General features: G+C 52.1%; 1 protein-coding gene across 7 annotated transcripts in view; it reads left to right on the plus strand.

Moving 5' to 3' along the window:
• The window catches only part of atl2 (atlastin GTPase 2), a 116,319-nt gene that overhangs the window by 47,789 nt on the left and 45,583 nt on the right, over positions 1 to 22,947 (plus strand). For all 7 annotated transcript variants that reach the window (XM_072504381.1, XM_072504371.1, XM_072504385.1 and 4 more), the window contains exons 3-5: positions 11,197 to 11,331; positions 21,208 to 21,312; positions 22,399 to 22,449. In XM_072504381.1, the coding sequence (XP_072360482.1) occupies positions 11,197 to 11,331; positions 21,208 to 21,312; positions 22,399 to 22,449 (291 nt within the window). The remainder of the gene's footprint in view (positions 1 to 11,196; positions 11,332 to 21,207; positions 21,313 to 22,398; positions 22,450 to 22,947) is intronic.

Here is a 22,947-nt window from a genome sequence, read left to right on the forward strand (position 1 = left end):
CCTAACTGATGTTTATCCCTCAATTATAGAAACTGATTATCTGGTTACCCTTTTGTGGAGAGTGTTTGCTGTGCAGAAATTGGCTGCCACGTTTCCTATATTACAACAGTAATTGCACTTAATTGACTAAAACACTTTGGAATGTGGTTCTGAAAGGTGCTATAGCGTGCAATACCGTGGATGCTGCTGGAAATCTGAATTAAACAAAGTGCTGGAAATACTCTGGTCTGACGGCATCTATGCAGCGAGAAGGCTAACATTTCAAGTCTGATACATTTCCTTTTTGGAACTGAAGGAGGGTCAAAATGTTGGCTTTTATCCCATCCAAGTGGAGAGGGGGAAGAAATTCAATGGGAAGGCCTGGGATAGGGGAGAGAGTTGGTGAGATTAAGTGACAGTTGTAACGGTTGTGGTAAAGATACAAAGTATTTGTCTAAAATTCACACAGCAAATAAAGGAATCAAAATGGGGGACAGAGTTCATGGTATGAAATTGTTGAAGTCGGTGTTGAGACCAGAAGGTGTCCCGAATCGGAAGATACGGTGCTGTTTTTTTGAGATTGAGTTGAGCGCCACCTGAACACTGCAGCAGGCTGAGGGCAGAAATGTGAGCATGAGAGCAACATGGTAAATTGGAAGTTTGGTGTTGTGCTTGCAGACTGAGTGGAGGTGTTCACAAAAGGTCAGCCCATCTGTGTTTGACCTCTCCAGTGTAGACGAGACGGCATTATGAGCAGTGAATGTATCAAAAGAAGTAAAACATGAATTGCTGCTTCAGCTTTGGACAGTGAAGAGAAAAAATGTAAAAGGGCAGATGTTGGGACTTCCGGTGACGGCGGGTGGGAGGCAGCCGCGCATTGGAGGGCTCCCGTTCGGGAACGGCATTGTCGGGGGTTAACGCCCGGTCCTAGGGCCAGCGAAGGCAGTAAAAGTCGGGAGACAGCACAGATGAGAAGAATGTCGAAGACAAGCAAAAAAACGACCGTGAAAAAAGCGGCTGAAAGTCCGTTAGGGAGTGCAAAGGTCACCGCGGGGTCAGTAAAGAAATTGGAGGCTGGAGCACCAGGGGAGGCCGCGGTGCTTACGGCTGAAGGAATAACTAAGGTGATGGCTGTGGAATTCGAAAAGCAGTTTGCGAAATGGATGGAGATGGTGAGGAAGGAGATGAGGAGGTTTTGAGTGTGCTGGTGAAGGAGGCGATTTCCCCGGTGATGGCGGTGGCGAGCGCAGTGGCAGAGGTGCGGGAGCAAGGGGAGGCGCTGAAGGAAGTGGAGGACATGTTATTGCAGCACGGTGATCAACTTGCCTCAATGGGGAAGGAGATGGGGGGGAAGGTGATGGACATTAACGAGGATCTGCGAGGAAAAATGGAAGACCTGGAAAACGGATCCAGGCGACAGAATTTGAGGATTGTGGGGCTGCCCAAAGGAGTTGAAGGACCAAAGCCGACTGAGTATTTTGCCGCGATGCTGGCAAAGCTATTGGGGGAGGGGGAGGATCCCTCCAGATATGAACTGGATCGGGCTCATCGGTTGTGGAGGCCTGTACCAAAGGTGAGCGAGCCGCCAAGGGCAGTGACTCTGCTTCTGTAGGTACAGTGTGAAGGAGAAGGTCCTGAGGTGGGCCAAGCAGAAGCGGGTGGTGCAGTGGGCTGGAGCTGGTACACGTGTATACCAGGACTTTATGGTGGAGCTGGCGAGGAGGCGGGCTGCCTTCAACCGGGTGAAGAGAAGAGGGCACTGTACATTAGCAAGGTGCAGTGCGGCATTGTATATCCAGTGAAGCTGAGGGTGACTTATAAGCTCAGGGACTTTTATTTTGGAATGGTGGAAGCAGCGGAGGAGTTTGCGAAGGCAGAAGGACTGTGGCAGAACTGACACATTGAGGAATGGCCATGTGCCGATGTAACCTCATGACTCTATTTTCTTTTTTGTTTCACTGCACGCGGGTGTAGGGGCTAAAGGAGCCAATGTTGTATATATTTGGACAAGGGAAGTGGTGGGACTTTCACTCAATGAGGGCTCTTTGGGGTGTAGATGGATATGCGGGGTTTGTGTGCTAAAAGGGGATCTCTGGGCTTTCCTAGGGCCGGGAAAGGGACCTGGGCGGGGGCCTCCATGTTGGCTGGTTTAAGCCGGCCAGTGAACTGGAGTGAGGTGGGGGGGGAGGGGCTGCGGCCATCGGAGCCTGCAGAACAGGGTCCGAGTGGTCTAGCCGGGGTGGAAAGTTGGGGGGAAGGAACAGAGGTTGGGAGGAGGAGTTTTACAAGAGGTAGTGGACGGGAGGAGCTGGAGACGCGGGGGGTGGGGGGGGCTGGTGTACAACTCTTGGGTATCATGTATGGTACTCTTTCAGAGGCTGGATGGCGTTGCGTGTAGGGGGGGAGGGGGAGTGGACTCTCTTGGTCAATGGTGACCATGGGTGGTCCCGGACTCCTTTTCTTTTTCTCTTTTGTTTTTTGTTTCCGCCGTGGGAGGGTTTGGTTTATTGGATGCATATATTGACAGGTGGGCCGTTGTTTGGGTGGTGGGAGGATGGATCATTGGTATTGTTAAGGGATTGATTTTGTATTTGTTACCATTTACTGTTTGGTGGTGGGGTGTAAATTTGTGAAGGAAAATGTAGAATAAAAATGTTCTTTTTTTTTTTAAAAAAGGGCAGGTGTTAACCTCCTACGATTGCATGGGAAGAGGACGGGTGTTTGGGGTGACAAAAGTTGAGCTGGTTTAGCACAGTGGGCTAAACAGCTGGTTTATAATGCAGAACAATACCAGCAGCGCGGGTTCAATTCCCGTACCGGCCTCCACGAACAGGAATGTGGTGACTGGGGGCTTTTCACAGTAACTTCATTGAAGCCTACTTGTGACAAGTGATTATTATTAGTATCCCTCTGGACTGCTGAAATGGTTGGGTAAGATACATTTTGGTGGTGGAAATGGCGGATGATCATTTGAATGTGGAGGCTGGTGTGGTGGAAAGTGAGGGTGTGGGTAACCTGATCTTGGGGGGGGAGGAGAAGAGAGGAGTGAGAGTAGAAGGTGGGGGGGGGGGGGGGCAGGAATTCTGGGTTGAGGAAAAAGGAAGACTTGTTAGAAGTGCTGTTGTGGATGGTTGCATCATTGCAATGGAATAAAGTCTTTCCAGAAGACTAGGTGTGAGGAAGTGTGGCTGTGGAAGCTTATGGACTTCTTATTAGTTGACTGCCTGTCCTTAGAAATGGGAACACAGGAATCAAGACCAGGAAGGTAAATGCTGGATATGACCCATGTGAATGTGAGAGAAGCAAAGTAAAGTTTTCCTGTTCAGATGAGATTGCATCTATACAATCTTTTATTTGCTATTTCAGTGAGTTTGTGAAATCGCTGGTTATTCCTTGTGAGGAATTGAACTCCAGAAAAGAGTATTAGACTGGGATGACCAGTTAGAATAGTGCATTATGGACATTAATTCTGGTTGCAGGGAGGTGAACAAAGAGATGGGCAAAGCATGGTCAGAGGGGGAGGGGTGGCTATCAGGACTGGTTCTTTGCACAAAGGATGCTGGGAGGCAGAGGCCCAGAGGAAGGAAAGGAATGTGTAACGAGTGTAGCACAATCAATCACTCACGAGACGAGAAGAGATGGAGTCAATCTATGGCTTTATTACGCAGACTTGTTCCCCAGCAGCACAGTTACAGAATGCGGCTGCTGGGAGAACCCGGGCACTTATTCTCCGCCTTACTGGGTGGAGCCAGTAGGCGGCTGATCCAATCGGGACCCAGCGTCTATCCACCAGTAGCCTCTCTGCGCCACAGGGTGCCGTAATACCCCTAATACATACCACCACATTCACCCCTTGTTAAAAATGAACCCGGTGGGGGTAGTGGGCCGTATGGTGGTAGGGGTTTACAGAGTCGGTACCTAGGATGCTGCTAACACGGCGGCTATGCTCCGATTTCAAACTACCAGTACTATTTACAATGCCACTTTTACTGGGCAACTGAATTATTTACAGAGGCAATTCTTGCTTTGTTATACGGATTCGATGAGTCGAATTGGTGCCCTGGTCGTCCTCGCCGATCGTCTCAGCCCCGGTGGTGATGCAGGTGCTGGCTCGGGCACCGTCGTCTCTGGGAACGTAGCGACGCCTCTTCCTGCTCCGCTACCCCTAGTCGCGACGGGGGGGGGACCAATCCACCCGGGAAGGGGGCTGCTGTGGGATGCACCGGTGGGAGGGAGGGGATGATTGGTGCTGGGGAGGGGGGGTGGAGCTCCGGAGGGGGCGGCTGTGGCGTGCGCCGGTGTGAGGGAGGGGGTGTGTGGAGCTCCGGCGGCGCCAGGTCCCGCAGGGAGACAGTGTCCTGTTGGCCGTCGGGGTATGCCACGTAGGCGTATTGAGGGTTCGCGTGGAGATGAAACCTCTCGACCAACGGGTCCGATTTGTGCGTCCGCACATGTTTTCGGAGCAGGATGGGTCCCGAGGATGCCAGCCAGGTCGAAAGTGAAGTTCCGGAGGAGGACTTCCTAGGGAAGACCAGGAAGCGTTCGTGAGGTGTTTGATTCGTTGTTGTACAAAGCAACTTGATGGCGTGGAGGGCGTCTGGGAGAACTTCCTGCCAGCGGGAAACTGGGAGACCTCTGGACCGTAGGGCCAGCAGGACGGTCTTTCAGACCGTTCCATTCTCCCTCTCTACCTGACCGTTCCCCCGGGGGTTGTAACAGGTCGTCCTGCTCGAGGCGATGCCTTTGCTGAGCAGGAATTGACTCAGTTCGTCGCTCATGAAGGAGGACCCGCTATCGCTTTGTATATAGGCGGGGCAACCGAACAGTGTAAAGATGGTGCAGAGGGCTTTAATGACCGTGGCCACGGTCATGTCAGGGCAGGGGATGGCGAAAGGGAACCGGGAGTACTCGTCAATCACGTTCAGGAAGTACATGTTGCGGCCGGTGGAGGGGAGGGGGCCTTTGAAGTCCAGACTGAGGCGCTCAAAGGGACGGGAAGCCTTTATCAGGTGCGCTTTATCTGGCCTGTAGAAGTGTGGCTTGCACTCTGCGCAGATTTGGCAGTTCCTGGTGGCAGTCCTGACCTCCTTGATGGAGTCGGGCAGGTTGCGGGTCTTTACGAAGTGATAGAACCGAGTGACCCCCCCCCCCCCGGGTGGCAGAGGTCCTCGTGGAGGGTTCGGAGACGGTCCACTTGTGCGTTGGCACATGTGCCGCGGGATAGGGCATCAGAAGGCTCGTTCAGCTTTCCGGGACGATACAAGATCTCATAGTTCTAGATGGAGAGTTCGATCCTCCACCGCAAGATCTTGTCGTTCTTGATCTTGCCCCGCTGTGCATTATTGAACGTGAAGGCTACCGACTGTTGGTCAGTGAGGAGAGTGAATCTCCTACTGGCCAGGTAATGCTTCCAATGTCGCACAGCTTCCACTATGGCCTGGGCCTCCTTTTCCACTGAGGAGTGGCGGATTTCTGAAGCGTGGAGGGTGCGTGAAAAAAAGACCACGGGTTGAGGGTGGCCGCCAGAGCTACGTCGGACGCGTCGCTCTCGACTTGGAAGGGGAGGGGTTTGTCGATCGCGTGCATCGTGGCCTTTGCGATATCCGCTTTGATGCGGCTGAAGGCCTGGCGGGCCTCTGTCGACAGGGGAAAGACCGTGGACTGGATTAGCGGACGGGCCTTGTCCGCGTAGTGGGGGACCCACTGGGTGTAATAAGAGAAAAAGCCCAGACAGCGTTTCAGGGCCTTGGAGCAGTGAGGGAGGGGGAACTCCATATGGGGGCGCATGCGTTCAGGGTTGGGACCTATAACTCCATCTCTCACTACGTAGCTGAGGATGGCTAGACGGTCGGTGCTAAACACGCATTTTTCCCTGTTGTACGTGAGATTCAGGGCGTTTGCGGTCTCGAGGAATTTTCGAAGGTTGGCGTCTTGGCCCTGCTGATCGTGGCCACAGATGGGGACGTTATCAAGGTACGGGAACGTAGCCCGCAAACCGTACTGTTCGGCCCATCTCCCGTTGGAAGACTGAGACTCCGTTAGTGACGCCGATTGGAACCCTTAAGAAATGATAGAGCCGCCCATCTGCTTCAAAGGCAGTGTATTTGCGGTCGTTCAGGCGGATGGGGAGCTGGTGATATGCGGACTTAAGGTTCACCGTGGAAAAGACCTTGTACTGTGCAATCCGATTGACCATGTCGGATATGCAGGGGAGAGGGTACGCATCCAGCTGTGTGTATCTATTGATGGTTTGACTAGTCTATGACCATCCTCTGCTTCTCCCTGGTCTTTTTCACTACCACCTGAGCTCGCCAGGGACTATTGCTGGCCTGGATTATGCCTTCCCGCAGCAGCCGCTGGACTTCCGACCGGATAAAGGTTCAGTCCTGGGCGCTGTACCGTCTGCTCCTAGTGGCGACGGGTTTGCAATCCGGGGTGAGGTTCGCAAACAGGGAAGGCGGATCGACCTTGAGGGTCACGAGGCCACAGATAGTGAGTGGGGGTATAGTGCTGCCGATTTGGAACGTTAAACTCTGGAGGTTGCACTGAAAATCCAACCCCAAGAGTGTGGCAGCGCACAGGTGGGGGAGGATGTAAAGACGGTAGTTCTTGAACTCCCTCCCCTGCACCGTGAGGTTCGCGATGCAGAACCCTTTGATCTCTACGGAATGAGATCCTGCTGCCAGGAAAATGTTTTGATTACTCTGGTGGATCGGAAGAGAACAGCGTCTTACCGTATCGTTGTGTATAAAACTCTGTGCGCCCAGAGTCGATCAGACAGGGCGTCTCGTACCCGTTGACGAGTGTTGTCGTTTGGAGCGTTCTGGGCCACGACTGATCCAGGGTCACCGAAGCCAGTCGCTGTTGCTGCATCGGGGCGTTTTCTTCAGGCCCCGTGAAGTCGTTCATTCCGGGGTCCTTGGCCGTCAGCCAACATGGCGACGCCCCTCCCTCCCGCATGGAGTCCGGGACCCAAAATGGCGGCGCCCGTTGGCCGCACATGAATCGTTTGGGGGGGGGTGCGGGAGGTCAGTCGTGGTCGGGTTCCATGGTGCCCAAGGGGCAGCCGCGTGTCCGGGGCGTATGGAGTCCAGGACCCAAAATGGCAGCGCCCATCCTTCCCGCATGGAGTCCAGGACCCAAGATGGCGGCACCCATTGGCCGCACATGGATAGTTGAGGGGGGGGGGGTGCTGGGGGTTTGGCCGTGGCGCCGGGGGTTCGGTCGTGGCGGGGGTCCACGGTGCCCAAGGGGCAGCCGCGCGGTCAGGGGCGTATGGAGTCCGGGACCCAAAATGGCAGCGCCCATTGGCCGCACATGGATCGTTGGGGGGGGTGCTGGGGGTTCGGCCGTGGCGCCGGGGGTTCGGTCGTGGCGGGGGTCCACGGTGCCCAAGGGGCAGCCGCGCGGTCAGGGGCGTATGGAGTCCGGGACCCAAAATGGCAGCGCCCATTGGCCGCGCATGGATCGTTGTGGGGGGGTTGAGTTTGGGGCCCTGGTTCTCCCCGGTAGATTGCGGCGACCCCCCGGGGTGGGCTGGCACTCTGGCAGCACAGGCGGGGTGCCGGGGGGGTCGGTCGTGGCGGGGGCCCACTGTGCCCAAGGGGCAGCCGCGCGGTCGGGGGCGTAGGCACGGGCGTTCTGTGATGCCACATCGAGCAAGGCAGCGAGGGCCCGTGCCTCCTTGAGGCCTAGTGCGTTTCTCTCCAGCAATCGCTGGCAAATCTGGGACGGGAGCATACCTGCTACGAAGGCATCCCGAACTAGTGGTTCCGTATGTTCATTAGCCGAAACCGATGGACAGTTGCAGTTTCTCCCCAGTATCAACCGCGCACTAGAATTCGTCCAGCGATTTCCCCGGGGATCTGCTGTCTCGTCGCGAGCTGATGGCGTGCGTAGACCTGGTTGACGGGCCGAACATAGATTCCCATCAGCATGGCGAGCGGCGACTGGAAATCCTCTGCGTCCTCTGAGTGTAGATTTCCGGGCTCACCCTGGAATGCAGGACTTGCATTTTCTGGTCTTCTGTAGTCACGCAGGTGGCCATTCGGAGGTATCCTTCGAAACACGCTAGCCAGTGTTTAAAAGTGGCCGCTGAGTTTGCCACGGTGGGGCTGATTCGCAGACACTCTGGAGTGATTCGGAGCTCCATGTCCTTTAAGTCTGCGTAATAAATTGTAGCACAATCAATCACTCACGAGACGAGAAGAGATGGGAGTCAATCGATGGCTTTATTACGCAGACTTGTTCCCCAGCAGCACAGTTACATATGCGGCTGCTGTCCGCCTTACTGGGTGGGGCCAGTAGGCGGCTGATCCAATCGGGACCCAGCGTCTATCCAACAATAGCGTCTCTGCATCACAGGGTACCGTAATACCCCAAATACATACCACCACAATGAGACCCCAAATACATACCACCACAATGAGCCTATCAGAATCAGTGGCAGTTAGATTATGTGACCTGGTCAAGGAAAGGGCCTATTGGAATCTTGTATTCATGTATGTGGAACTTGATACTGCATGAATGTATATGAGACCACATGTGTTGCCTCAATCAAACCCATGCATACTAGGAATACACAATGTATGCCACACTTTTTTTTAATACACATGAATAAGAATTGTATGCAAATTACTTTTTCTTCTTTGCCTGTTTATAGGTCTATATTTAGGATTTTCTTGTGCTTTGCACATGTAAATACCTTTAGTGTTTTTAAATTGCCAGACTATACTTGTCAATGTTTTTATGGAACACCAAACCTATAGTGCTGTAATCTTGAGGCTTCCATCCCATAATTTAAGGCTCGGGATTTAAATGCACCATTTTAAGGTTTTATTTTTGAATAATTGAAGTTTAGTGATTTCTCCAGTTACTGAAAACCCAAGTTCTTTAGCTTGAATATTTCTATATTTGACTTTGACTCAATATTAATTTATTGGCTTTTTAACATTTAATTTTTCCAAAACGAATCAAAACCGTCTACCGATTGTTTCAAGTGGAGATTTGGAAGACCCCAAGGATAGCCAGAACTAAGTGCTGTCAACTTTAGCTCTCGCTTTGTCTGTAATTCTGTTTATTTTTGTTTTGTTTTTGTGCTTCACAATGAACTGTACACTCCAGGAATTGTTTGAACCATTTGCTTCTTGACATAGGTGTCCCAGTATTTCACCCCACCCCAGATCCTCCTTGAGGAAATCAATTAATGAACCCCTCTACCGACCCCTGCAAAGCAAACTTTGCATCCTGCAACCTCCGGAATTCTGCCAGGTCGCTCACCCACACCATTGCCTTCTGTGGCTCCAAGTCCAGGAACACAACAGAATCTGTCTCTGGGTTATCAGGAAGGCAAAGGCCAATCACTCTCGCTCTCTTCCCCTCCCTCCCCCCTCCATCAATTCCTTCTATATCCGACACATCCCCTCCCCTATTTTGTCTGACAACAGCTTGTATCAGAGGTGGTAGTCCCAGGAAGGATGCACGTTCTCCCTGTGTCTGCGTGGGTTTCCTCTGGGTGCTTCGGTTTCCTCTTATTGTGCAAAAAGGTTGGGTGGGGTCACTGGGTTATTTTAGCAGTCAATCCACCCAATCTTTGGACTGTGGGAAGAAACCGGAGCACCCGGAGGAAACCAATGCAGACACAGGAGAATTATCAAACTCCACACAGTCACCCAAGGCCGGAATTGAATCCGGGTCCCTGGCACTGTGAAGCAGCAGCAACAGTGCACACTTGGTGTTTTGCCTGAAAATCCAGGGCGAAGTCATCCGCATAAACGAAGAACCATTGGTAACTGGCATATATGTTGAAGAGAGCGGTGTGATAACTGATCCCTCTGGCTTTATGTGGGTGGCTGATTTGATCTCCAAGGTCTTTGTCGAACTGTTGATTGCTGGCCATGGGGATTGATTAATTGTAGGGGTTTCTCGCATATTATTTTGGAGAGTTTCAGCAGCTTGCCTGTGAGCCACAGATAATTTAATATGGGGGCAATGTAATCAAAGGAGGGTGTGATTGAACAAATCAATAACTCATTAAATGTGGTGGTGAATAGCTAGACTGTTGGAAATTTAAAGTATAGTTTTAAGTGACTTGTAGAGCTTTTTCAGTGCCGATAGGGAAGGAAAAAATTGAAGGGAAATATGGGTGGAAGCAGTGATGGCCTATTCTGTGATATACATGGTTGGCATAGAGCAGCCACCTGAGTTGCCAAACAGCAAGTATGGAGTTCAATAAAGTGGTTTCATTGTTTGCCAACCACTTTGACCAACCTGACGGGTACCCATCCAGCTATAATGAGAATTAAACCATGTATACAAAAAAAAAACTCCATACTACCCTGGTGCGAATTTGGAATGTCAGAAATTCCCTTTTCAACTTTTGTCACTGACCTTGACCACCTGTTTAGATTCCAAGGTTTGCATGCCCTAGTCCTGACCGTGCATCTTTCTCCAGTTTTCCTTTGGTCTTTCCCCATGCCCTCCCTGAACTTGCTCTTGTCCATGAGACTCCCCTCTTGCACCGTTTACCCTATTTGTACCAAAATACTAACAACCCTAGCCATTACTTTCTGTTGCCCCCAGCAAAATGTTTAATTGGCTCATTTGGGTTGTTTTTCTGTTTAAAATGGCCTCCATCCTTACTGTTCATCTTTCTGCTTCTTCATTGGCTTTTTACTTCTGGCTTCTCCCATTTTACTTGGGAGTTACTACAATGTTGGTTGATCACCCTTCTACATGCCCTCCAGTCAGCCACCCATTCCTCTGCCAGTTCTGCTGCGTTTGTGTGTCTCACTGCTTCAATTTTCCACCTGGTCTTAGGCCTTCCTCATCCTGGTAATCAAGTCTTAGTTGCCACACCACATTTGCCCCTTCTTTCTGTGCAACAGATGACCATACCATTTCAATCTCTAAAAAATATACCAATCATGAATTGTGCCAAACTCTAGCTATTTGTTACTTCAACTAAAATAAATGCATTCAGAAGTTAGCAATATGTTTCAGTTTGCACCTCTCAGCACTGATCTATTATTAAAGAGATAAATGTTTCGATTTGATACTTGTGGCAAAAAAGTTGGTGTTGCAGGGATTTTCTTTCTAATTGATACGGATGGGTAGTTTTCCCTTTGGACAAAATTCAGAACTAACTTTTGCCACCAAATTCTCCCAACAAATGAAAAATTTTTGCAACTAAGTTGATACTTGTTTTTCCTCCTGCAGAATCCTGGTACATGGCTGGGTGGAGATGATGAGCCGTTGACCGGCTTTACTTGGCGGGGTGGATGTGAGCGTGAAACTACTGGTATACAAGTTTGGAGCCAAGTTTTTGTAATCAACAAGTCTGATGGAAGCCAGGTAGGCTTAACGGTGAACGTTTACGAAAATGTTGAATACTTTGCATTCCATTTCATGTGAGCTTTTTCTATAATTGGGAATACTATAACACTATCTACAAGTTGTCTGTATGGCTGGCTCTCTGGCTGGCTGGCTGGCTCTCTGGCTGGCTGGTTCTCTCTGGCTGGCTGCCTGTCTCCCTCTCTGCCTGTCTCCCTCTCTGCCTGTCTCCCTCTCTGCCTGTCTCCCTCTCTGCCTGTCTCCCTCTGGGCCTGCCTGTCTCCCTCTGGGCCTGCCTGTCTCCCTCTGGGCCTGCCTGTCTCCCTCTGGGCCTGCCTGTCTCCCTCTGGGCCTGCCTGTCTCCCTCTGGGCCTGCCTGTCTCCCTCTGGGCCTGCCTGTCTCCCTCTGGGCCTGCCTGTCTCCCTCTGGGCCTGCCTGTCTCCCTCTGGGCCTGCCTGTCTCCCTCTGGGCCTGCCTGTCTCCCTCTGGGCCTGCCTGTCTCCCTCTGGGCCTGCCTGTCTCCCTCTGGGCCTGCCTGTCTCTCTCTCTCCTGGCCTGCCTGTCTCTCTCTCTCCTGGCCTGCCTGTCCCTCTCTCTCCTGGCCTGCCTGTCTCCCTCTCTCTCCTGGCCTGCCTGTCTCCCTCTCTCTCCTGGCCTGCCTGTCTCCCTCTCTCTCCTGGCCTGCCTGTCTCCCTCTCTCTCCTGGCCTGCCTGTCTCCCTCTCTCTCCTGGCCTGCCTGTCTCCCTCTCTCTCCTGGCCTGCCTGTCTCCCTCTCTCTCCTGGCCTGCCCGTCTCCCTCCCTCTCTCTCCTGGCCTGCCCGTCTCCCTCCCTCTCTCTCCTGGCCTGCCCGTCTCCCTCTCTCTCCTGGCCTGCCCGTCTCCCTCTCTCTCCTGGCCTGCCCGTCTCCCTCTCTCTCCTGGCCTGCCCGTCTCCCTCTCTCTCCTGGCCTGCCCGTCTCCCTCTCTCTCCTGGCCTGCCCGTCTCCCTCTCTCTCCTGGCCTGCCCGTCTCCCTCTCTCTCCTGGCCTGCCCGTCTCCCTCTCTCTCCTGGCCTGCCCGTCTCCCTCTCTCTCCTGGCCTGCCCGTCTCCCTCTCTCTCCTGGCCTGCCCGTCTCCCTCTCTCTCCTGGCCTGCCCGTCTCCCTCTCTCTCCTGGCCTGCCCGTCTCCCTCTCTCTCCTGGCCTGCCCGTCTCCCCCTCTCTCCTGGCCTGCCCGTCTCCCCCTCTCTCCTGGCCTGCCCGTCTCCCCCTCTCTCCTGGCCTGCCCGTCTCCCTCTCTCTCCTGGCCTGCCCGTCTCCCTCTCTCTCCTGGCCTGCCCGTCTCCCTCTCTCTCCTGGCCTGCCCGTCTCCCTCTCTCTCCTGGCCTGCCCGTCTCCCTCTCTCTCCTGGCCTGCCCGTCTCCCTCTCTCTCCTGGCCTGCCCGTCTCCCTCTCTCTCCTGGCCTGCCCGTCTCCCTCTCTCTCCTGGCCTGCCCGTCTCCCTCTCTCTCCTGGCCTGCCCGTCTCCCTCTCTCTCCTGGCCTGCCCGTCTCCCTCTCTCTCCTGGCCTGCCCGTCTCCCTCTCTCTCCTGGCCTGCCCGTCTCCCTCTCTCTCCTGGCCTGCCCGTCTCCCTCTCTCTCCTGGCCTGCCCGTCTCCCTCTCTCTCCTGGCCTGCCCGTCTCCCTCTCTCTCCTGGCCTGCCCGTCTCCCTCTCTCTCCTGGCCTGCCCGTCTCCCTCTCTCTCCTGGCCTGCCCGTCTCCCTCTCTCTCCTGGCCTGCCCGTCTCCCTCTCTCTCCTGGCCTGCCCGTCTCCCTCTCTCTCCTGGCCTGCCCGTCTCCCTCTCTCTCCTGGCCTGCCCGTCTCCCTCTCTCTCCTGGCCTGCCCGTCTCCCTCTCTCTCCTGGCCTGCCCGTCTCCCTCTCTCTCCTGGCCTGCCCGTCTCCCTCTCTCTCCTGGCCTGCCCGTCTCCCTCTCTCTCCTGGCCTGCCCGTCTCCCTCTCTCTCCTGGCCTGCCCGTCTCCCTCTCTCTCCTGGCCTGCCCGTCTCCCTCTCTCTCCTGGCCTGCCCGTCTCCCTCTCTCTCCTGGCCTGCCCGTCTCCCTCTCTCTCCTGGCCTGCCCGTCTCCCTCTCTCTCCTGGCCTGCCCGTCTCCCTCTCTCTCCTGGCCTGCCCGTCTCCCTCTCTCTCCTGGCCTGCCCGTCTCCCTCTCTCTCCTGGCCTGCCCGTCTCCCTCTCTCTCCTGGCCTGCCCGTCTCCCTCTCTCTCCTGGCCTGCCCGTCTCCCTCTCTCTCCTGGCCTGCCCGTCTCCCTCTCTCTCCTGGCCTGCCCGTCTCCCTCTCTCTCCTGGCCTGCCCGTCTCCCTCTCTCTCCTGGCCTGCCCGTCTCCCTCTCTCTCCTGGCCTGCCCGTCTCCCTCTCTCTCCTGGCCTGCCCGTCTCCCTCTCTCTCCTGGCCTGCCCGTCTCCCTCTCTCTCCTGGCCTGCCCGTCTCCCTCTCTCTCCTGGCCTGCCCGTCTCCCTCTCTCTCCTGGCCTGCCCGTCTCCCTCTCTCTCCTGGCCTGCCCGTCTCCCTCTCTCTCCTGGCCTGCCCGTCTCCCTCTCTCTCCTGGCCTGCCCGTCTCCCTCTCTCTCCTGGCCTGCCCGTCTCCCTCTCTCTCCTGGCCTGCCCGTCTCCCTCTCTCTCCTGGCCTGCCCGTCTCCCTCTCTCTCCTGGCCTGCCCGTCTCCCTCTCTCTCCTGGCCTGCCCGTCTCCCTCTCTCTCCTGGCCTGCCCGTCTCCCTCTCTCTCCTGGCCTGCCCGTCTCCCTCTCTCTCCTGGCCTGCCCGTCTCCCTCTCTCTCCTGGCCTGCCCGTCTCCCTCTCTCTCCTGGCCTGCCCGTCTCCCTCTCTCTCCTGGCCTGCCCGTCTCCCTCTCTCTCCTGGCCTGCCCGTCTCCCTCTCTCTCCTGGCCTGCCCGTCTCCCTCTCTCTCCTGGCCTGCCCGTCTCCCTCTCTCTCCTGGCCTGCCCGTCTCCCTCTCTCTCCTGGCCTGCCCGTCTCCCTCTCTCTCCTGGCCTGCCCGTCTCCCTCTCTCTCCTGGCCTGCCCGTCTCCCTCTCTCTCCTGGCCTGCCCGTCTCCCTCTCTCTCCTGGCCTGCCCGTCTCCCTCTCTCTCCTGGCCTGCCCGTCTCCCTCTCTCTCCTGGCCTGCCCGTCTCCCTCTCTCTCCTGGCCTGCCCGTCTCCCTCTCTCTCCTGGCCTGCCCGTCTCCCTCTCTCTCCTGGCCTGCCCGTCTCCCTCTCTCTCCTGGCCTGCCCGTCTCCCTCTCTCTCCTGGCCTGCCCGTCTCCCTCTCTCTCCTGGCCTGCCCGTCTCCCTCTCTCTCCTGGCCTGCCCGTCTCCCTCTCTCTCCTGGCCTGCCCGTCTCCCTCTCTCTCCTGGCCTGCCCGTCTCCCTCTCTCTCCTGGCCTGCCCGTCTCCCTCTCTCTCCTGGCCTGCCCGTCTCCCTCTCTCTCCTGGCCTGCCCGTCTCCCTCTCTCTCCTGGCCTGCCCGTCTCCCTCTCTCTCCTGGCCTGCCCGTCTCCCTCTCTCTCCTGGCCTGCCCGTCTCCCTCTCTCTCCTGGCCTGCCCGTCTCCCTCTCTCTCCTGGCCTGCCCGTCTCCCTCTCTCTCCTGGCCTGCCCGTCTCCCTCTCTCTCCTGGCCTGCCCGTCTCCCTCTCTCTCCTGGCCTGCCCGTCTCCCTCTCTCTCCTGGCCTGCCCGTCTCCCTCTCTCTCCTGGCCTGCCCGTCTCCCTCTCTCTCCTGGCCTGCCCGTCTCCCTCTCTCTCCTGGCCTGCCCGTCTCCCTCTCTCTCCTGGCCTGCCCGTCTCCCTCTCTCTCCTGGCCTGCCCGTCTCCCTCTCTCTCCTGGCCTGCCCGTCTCCCTCTCTCTCCTGGCCTGCCCGTCTCCCTCTCTCTCCTGGCCTGCCCGTCTCCCTCTCTCTCCTGGCCTGCCCGTCTCCCTCTCTCTCCTGGCCTGCCTGTCTCCCTCTCTCTTTGCGGCTCTCCCCTGTTCCTACATTGGTCCCCTCCCAGGACTAGTCTAGCCCTTTGCCTATGCGCGCCGACTCTCTGCTTTCTCTGCCTGCCCCCTCACCTGCATTTCCCTGTCCTCGCTCTCTCCTGTGACTGGTCTTTCTGATCAGAACAAGGCCGTGCAGTCCCACGCAAACATGTTACATTGTCTATGAGTTTCTGTTTCTTTCAGCAATCTTCCTCCGACCCATCTTCAACACTGCCTTACCTGACCTTTTCCTGGCCGTTGGCCTGTACAAAGTTGTTTGCCTCCCACCCTCCTTCAACACTGCCTCACCTGACCTTTGTCCTGGCCGTTGGCCTGTACAAAGTCGTTTGCCTCCGCCGGGGTATTGTGTGACCCAGTGTCTGTCTGGAAATAGCATGCCAAATCGCACCCCACTTTTATAAAGCACCGACTTTGCCTGATTAAACTCAGCCCTTTCTGCCAGGGCCTCCCCAATGTCTTGATAAATACAGATTCTATGTCCTTTCTATATAATAATAAACTCGCTTTCATCTGTCTTGCCCACCGCATGATCCTCTCGGGGTCCTGGTATTGATGCAGCTTTGCAACGATCGCTCTCGGCTGCTCCCCTGCCTTGGGCTTCGGTCTGAGCAACCAGTGTGCCCTGTCGAGTTCTGGGGGTTTGGGGAAGCTGTCTCTCCCAACTAGGTTGGGCGATGTAGTCTGTCGGGTCTCTGCCCTTGATGCCTTCTGGCAGGCCCATGATCTGCACATTCTGCCGTCGGGACTCATATTATCCTGGTCCCGAATCTTCCCTTTCAAGCTCCCTTGGGCCGCCAACAACCTTTTCACCTCTGCTTCCAGAGCGACGATCCTGAAGTTCTGGTCCGTCGAAGCTTTCTCTCCAGGTCCTGGATCGCCCTCCTCCTGCTCCTCTACTTTCTTCCCCAGTCCGTCAATCGTCTTCTGTAGGATGACCATCGCCTCCATCACCACCACCTTAACCGCCATTTGGATCTCTATTCTGATCGCCTCCTTCAAGGAGGGCAGCTCCTCCTTGAAGGTCATCCATCCATCTCCAGGTGATGAGGGTCGATGGTCTCCCCCTCTCATGGGTGGCTGGGGCCCCTCGGCTCATTTCTGCTGGTTCGTCTGCTCGCAGTTCGTGGCTCTTCCTGCCACTTCTGCCATCCCTTCGGCCCCTTGAGCTCCCGTTCGCTGGCATTTTTGTAGTTCTTCCGTTGGGGTTATTTTGTAATTGAGTTTTCGGGCAAAATTCACCTCAGTGCTTTTTTTGATTCTGGTTGGGATGAGAGCCACCTGATGAGCACCCGCTCAGCTCATCACTGACACCGGAAGTCTCTTTTTACATACTTTCGAAGACAAATGTAGGTCCTTTACAGTTCAAAACAGGAAAATTGATAATGGAGAACAAAAAATGGCCGAGCAATTAAATAACGACTTTACTTTTGTCTTTGGGGAGGAAAACACCCAGAAATGCTAGGGGGAAAAAAAGAGTCTAACGAGAATGAATAATTAAAGGAATCACTAAAATTACTTAATTAAAGGTATCACTAAAAATGGCACTGAAAGATTAATGAGAATAAATGCTAATACCTCTCCAGGGTCCTAAAGGAGGTAGCCATGGAAATATTAGATATGTTGGTTGCCATCTTCCAAAATTCTGCACATCCTGGAACAGCTCCAGCAGGTTGGAGGGTGGCAAATATAACCCCACTAACCAGGTTGGATGGTGGCAAATATAACCCCACTAAGCAGGTTTGAGGGTGGCAAATATAACCCCACTAAACAGTTTGGATGGTGGCAAATATAACTCTACTAAGCAGGTTGGAGGGTGGCAAATATAACCTCACTTTTTTAAAGAAGGAAGCAGAAAAGAGGCAATTACAGACCAGTTAGCCTCACCGTATAATGGATTCAAGCAATTTCCCTATTAAAGGATGTTAAAATAGGAAATTTAGGGAAGCCCGGTGGCGCATTGTTTAGCACTGCTGCCTACGGCACTGGGGGCCCGGGTTCGATCCCAGCTCGCTGTCCATGTGGAGTTAGCACATTCTCCCAGTGTCTGCGTGGGTTTCACCCCCACAACCCAAAAATGTGCAGGTAGGTGGATTGGCCACGCTAAATTGGCCCTTAATTGGAAAAAAAAGTAATTGGGTAGTTTAAGTTATTTTTAAAATACAGGTCACTTGGAAAATATTAACGGGATTAGACAAAGGATTCATGAAGGGGAAATCCTGTTTGACAAACCTAATGGAATATTTGAGGTCATAACTAGCAGAATAGATGAGGGCAAACTAATGGATGTGGTGTATTTGGATTTTGGAAAACTTTGATAAAGTCTCGAGATTAGTGTGTAAAATTAAAGCACATGGGATTGGAGGCAATATATTGGCTTACATTGAGTATTAGCATACATTGAGAATTGGGTCGCAGACTAGCAATGCCCTTTAATTGGAAAGAAAATAATTGGATACTCTCTATAAAAAAATTTTAAAAATTTTTTTAATTTGAAATTTAAAAAAAAAATTTAAACAAAAGATCTCTGGGAAACACAAATTATTGGTTAATTCAATTATGTTGGGGCTCCGGGGTCTGTGGGGCTCGAACTGACTGCACACTCGCCCAGGGTGTTGTAACAATGAGTGCTGAGGAGGATGTAAAGAAGCTTCAAGATGATTTTGACAAGTTGAGCGAATGGACAAATGCATGGCAGATGCAGTATAATGTGGATAAATCTGAAGTTATCCATGTCAGGAGGCAAAACCGAGTGGTAGAGCTATTTAAATGGTATAGATTGGGAAATGTTAATGTACAATGCAACTTAGGTATCCTTGTATACCAGTTGCTGAAAGCAAGCATGCCGTGCAGCAAATAGTTAAGGCAAATGGTATGCTAGCCTTCATTGCAAGACGACTTGAGAACAGGAGCAAGGATGTCTTACTGATGCCTGTACAAGCCTTGATGATGTCACAGCTGGAGTATTGTATAGTTTTGGTCTCCTTACTAAGAAAATATATTTCTATAGAGGGCATGAGGTGAAGGCTCACCATACTGATTCCTGGGTGGCAGGATTGTCTGTATGAGAGGTTGGGTCGATGAGGCATGTTAACTTTGGAACAGTTAGAAATTTCATTGTAATGTACACCATTCCGACGGGATAAACTGATTGGTACAGGGATGTTCTTTCCTCTGGCTGGGTGGGTGTCTAGAACAAGGGGTTACAGTCTCAATATGAGGTGGCCATTTAGGACTGAGATGAGGAGAAACCTCTTCACTCGTTGCGATTGAGCCATTGGCCATCGTGTTAAGACGTTCGGGGTATGGGAAGGGATTGTGTGTGTGTGGGGGGGGGGGGGGGGGGGGGAGATAGAGCATAGGGTGTCCTTATATGCCGATGACTTATTATTATACGTGTCGGAACCGAGTGTGTCAATAGGGGGAATACTGAAGCTGCTTCGGGTGTTTGGGTCTTTCTCGGGGTACAAATTTAATCTAGACGGGTGAATATTTTGTGGTGTCTCAGCCAGGGGTGGGGGGGCTGCCATTCCGTAGGGCCGGGACTCACTTAAAGATACCTTTGGGTGCAGATTGCTCTGGATTGGGTGGGGAGGGGGGCTCCGTAGGTACAACATTTCTAGTTTGGTTGGGGAGGATGAACGCTGATCTGGCAAGGTGGGATAGTCTCCCTCTGTCACTGGTGGGTTGGGTTCAGGCGGTTCAAATGAATGTGCTGCCGCGATTCCTGTTTAGTTTTCAATGCCTGCCGATTTTCCTGCCAAAAGGCATTTTTTAGAGAGATTGAAGGGATGGTTACCTCGTTCATATGGGGAGGGAACGTGGCCAGAATTAGAATGGTGCTACTACAGAGAGAAAGGCAGGCAGGGGGTTTGGGTCTTCTGAACCTAATGTATTAATGGACGGTGAATGTGGAGAAGGTACAGAGCTGAGTCAGAGGGGTTGAGTCCCGACGTGTCAGAATGGAGGAGAGTTTGGGTAGGGGGTCGGGATTGAAGGCGCTAGCAACAGCGCCGCTCGCGACGGCCCCGGATAGATAGAATTTGGAGGCAGTTTCGCCAGCACTTCGAGTTGGGGGCAGGGTCAAGGGAAAAGCTGTTTCGGGGGAACCATAGATTTGAGCCAGGGAAGTGGGATGGAAATTTTCGGAGATGGGAGGAGAAAGGAATTAGGACACTAAAAGATTTGTTTCTTGGGGGTCAGTTTGCGGGCTTGAAGGAGCTGGGAGCGAAGTATGGGCTGGAGTAGAAGGAAATATTTAGATACATGCAGGTTCGAGACTTTGCCAGGAGGGACATGCAGAGCTTCCCAGTAGAGCCGGCTTCCACATTGCTGAAAGAGGTGCTGACGACGGGGGGACTGGAGAAGGGGGTTGTGTTGGCGGTTTATGGGGCTATTTTGGAGAAGGATAAGGCGCCGCTGGAAGGGATCAAGGCAAAGTGGGAGGAAGAGTTGGGAGAGTGTATGGAGGTGGGGTTCTGGTGTGAGGTGCTCCAGAGGGTGAACACCTCCACCTCGTGTGCGAGGTTGGGGCTTTTGCAGCTGAAGGTGGTGTATAGAGTACACCTTACAAGGGCGAGGATGTGCCGGCTCTTTGAGAGGGTAGAAGATGTGTGTGAACGTTTGAGGGAGAGGGGTTCCTATGTTTTGGTCCTGTCCAAAGCTGGAGGATTACTGGAAGGATGTTTTTAGGGTAATCTTTAAAGTGATGCACGTGAAACTGGACCCGGGCCCTTGGGAGGCCATATTCTGGGTGTTGGACCAGCTGGGGTTGGAAATGGGCACGGAGGCAGAGGTTGGAAATGGGCACGGAGGCAGATGTTATAGCCTTCACCTCGTTGATTGCCCGAAGAGGGATCCTGTTAGGTTGGAGATCAACCTCTCCCTCCTGTGCCCTAGCGTGGCAGGAGGTCCTGCTGGAATTCTTGACGCTTGAAAAGGTCAAATTTGAACTGAGGGGAACAATGGAGGAGTCCTACAATTCATGGGTGTTATTCATTATGCACTTTCGAGAATTGGATTACGACGAACAATAGGGGGGGGCTGGGAGGGTTGAGGGGAGAGGGATTGTATGTGTTAATGGTGACTATGGGTGATTCCTGATTCCTTTTTGTTATTTTGTTTATGTTAACATGCGGCTAATGTTTGGGGTTTGGTGGGAGGATGGGATCGTTGTTACTGATATGGGGATTGACATTACATTCGTTATTGATTATTGTTTATTCAGTGTAAATTTGGGAGAAAATGTGAAAAAGGAGGAGAATAAAAAATATATAATTTTTTAAAAACCTCTTCACTCGGGGTCGTGAACCTGTAGAATTCTATACCCCAGAAAGCTGTGGAGCAAGTCGCTGAAAATATTTAAGAAGGAAATAGATTTCCAGACTAGAGTGTGGAATATGGCGTTGAGATAGAGGATCAACCATGAACATATCGTTTGGCAAAGCAGGCTAGAATCTATTTTCTATCTTTGTTAAATTAAATAAATCATTGGCTTAAGTACAAACAACAGATCATGGTTCATGGTTATTTTTCAGAGAATGGTACACAGTGGTGTTCTTCAAGGTTTGGTGCTAGGACTGCTGCTGTTTTATACCCTGTTTTAGCCTATGTACATGACTTGGGATATTGGAATAAAAACATGGGAATGGCAGAAGTTTTTTTTTCTTTATTTAAAATTATGCGATAGCAGCTGGTAACTAGTTCTTAACGTCCAACCATGTGTCATAATGTAAAATAATCAACAAACAACTTGATCTGTGCTGAAATGTATTTTGAGTGCAATAGTCAACTGATAAAACCACTAGCAATTTAGAAATTACCAAATGCTGATGTTTTCATGCATTTGAAAACTATTACCTCAAACTTTGGATTTTTTTTTTCTAGGTTGCAGTGCTTTTAATGGATACTCAGGGGGCCTTTGACAGTCAGTCAACCATAAGAGACTGTGCTACAGTGTTTGCTCTCAGCACCATGACTAGTTCTGTTCAGGTAAAGATCAAATTTCTAACTGCTTACTGGAGTTGCAGCACTTTTTGTCCAATTTACTATTGCATTTTCAATTCATTGGGAGATTTTCTGTCCTACATCAGTTTTTTTTTTAAAGCCTTCCCAGTTTTAATATTCTGTAACTAATTCTGTTTGTATTTATACATCCAATAATTAAATAATTTTTTTCTTTAAAATACATTTTTTAGTTCCAATTAAGGGGCAATTTTAGCATGGCCAATCTACCTACCCTGCACATCTTTGGGTTTGTAGGGGTGAGACGCAAGCAGACACTGTGTGCAAACTCCACATGGACAGTGACCCGGGGCTGGGATTGAACCTGGGTCCTCAGCGCCATGAGGCAGCAGTGCTAACTAATGTGCCACCGTGTTGCCTGCCAATAATTAAGTTAATGCATGTTGAATCAAAATTATGGTCAGTTATTCAGCTTCTCAAAATAAATAGCGAATGTATGAATAGCCAGAAAATGTCACCAATATATTTAGTAATGCAAAATTGTCTGGGATGTATGAATAGATTTAATAACTTTAAGAAAGCATATTTAAAATGTGAATAAATATGTGGAAAGAAGAGGGAGTACGATGACTTTTGACGAGGGAAGCATTTGTGACGTTTTGTGGAGGCTGCCCGCCATCCCTGGGGGAACCTGTGGTCCCGCCATGGTCAGCAGAGTTTTCTGTTTTATGGACTGGAAGATCCCTAGAGCGGGAACAACCATTAAATTCTGGACATGGGTCCATGTCTGGATGGTGTGTAGCTTGGAGGAGAACTTGCAGGTGGCAGTGCTCACATGTATCTGCTGCCTTTGTCCTTCTAGTGGGTTTGGAAGGTTCTGTCAAAGGTGCCTTGCTCAATTGCTGCAGTGCATCTTGTATAAGGTACACACTACTGCCACTGTCGGTGGCTAAGGGAGTGAGCATGGAGGTGATGGATGATCTGCAGATCAGGTGAACTGCTTTATCCTGGATGATGTCGAGCATTGTTGGAGCTATGCTCATTCAGGCAAGTGGAGAGTAATTTTAACACCTTTTCTATGAAAACAAATGTTTATCTAACTTTCTGTTGTAGGTATACAATTTGTCTCAGAACATTCAAGAAGATGATCTGCAGCACTTGCAGGTATTGTGGCCAATTAATTTTGTGGGAAATCTTGATATAGTGCACTTTGATGTAATATTTTCTTACCGTTGAAGGTCTGGATGATTCCAACTGCCGATGCTAGATTGCATTGGGATTTACTTCAATATACTGGTACTTGAGTGTGAGTTATTTTGCTCTGGGTTTGTTTACCTGCATATTAGTTCGAACCCACTTTGTGAATCTACCCTACATTTGTTCCTGCGGTCCTACTAAACCTTCCCAATGTGGGTCCTTTGCTACACATTTTAAATACATTTTCTATCTTCTCTGACCCCTTTTGTCAGCATATGGAATGATAACCAAATAATTCTTTGTATATACTGGAGCCAGTGACTTGGGAAACACCTGGAGCAAGATTTTTGGGCCCTGATGAAGCAGGGCAGCCAATTGGACTCAGTAACAGTCCTTAAGAAAGCTCTCAAAGAAGACTGACTGGAGGTTTTCAGTTTGGCTTCCAGTTTTCTGACAGCGAGGGGC

This window comes from Scyliorhinus torazame, chromosome 1 (assembly GCF_047496885.1).
Source record: "Scyliorhinus torazame isolate Kashiwa2021f chromosome 1, sScyTor2.1, whole genome shotgun sequence".
NCBI lineage: Eukaryota > Metazoa > Chordata > Chondrichthyes > Carcharhiniformes > Scyliorhinidae > Scyliorhinus > Scyliorhinus torazame.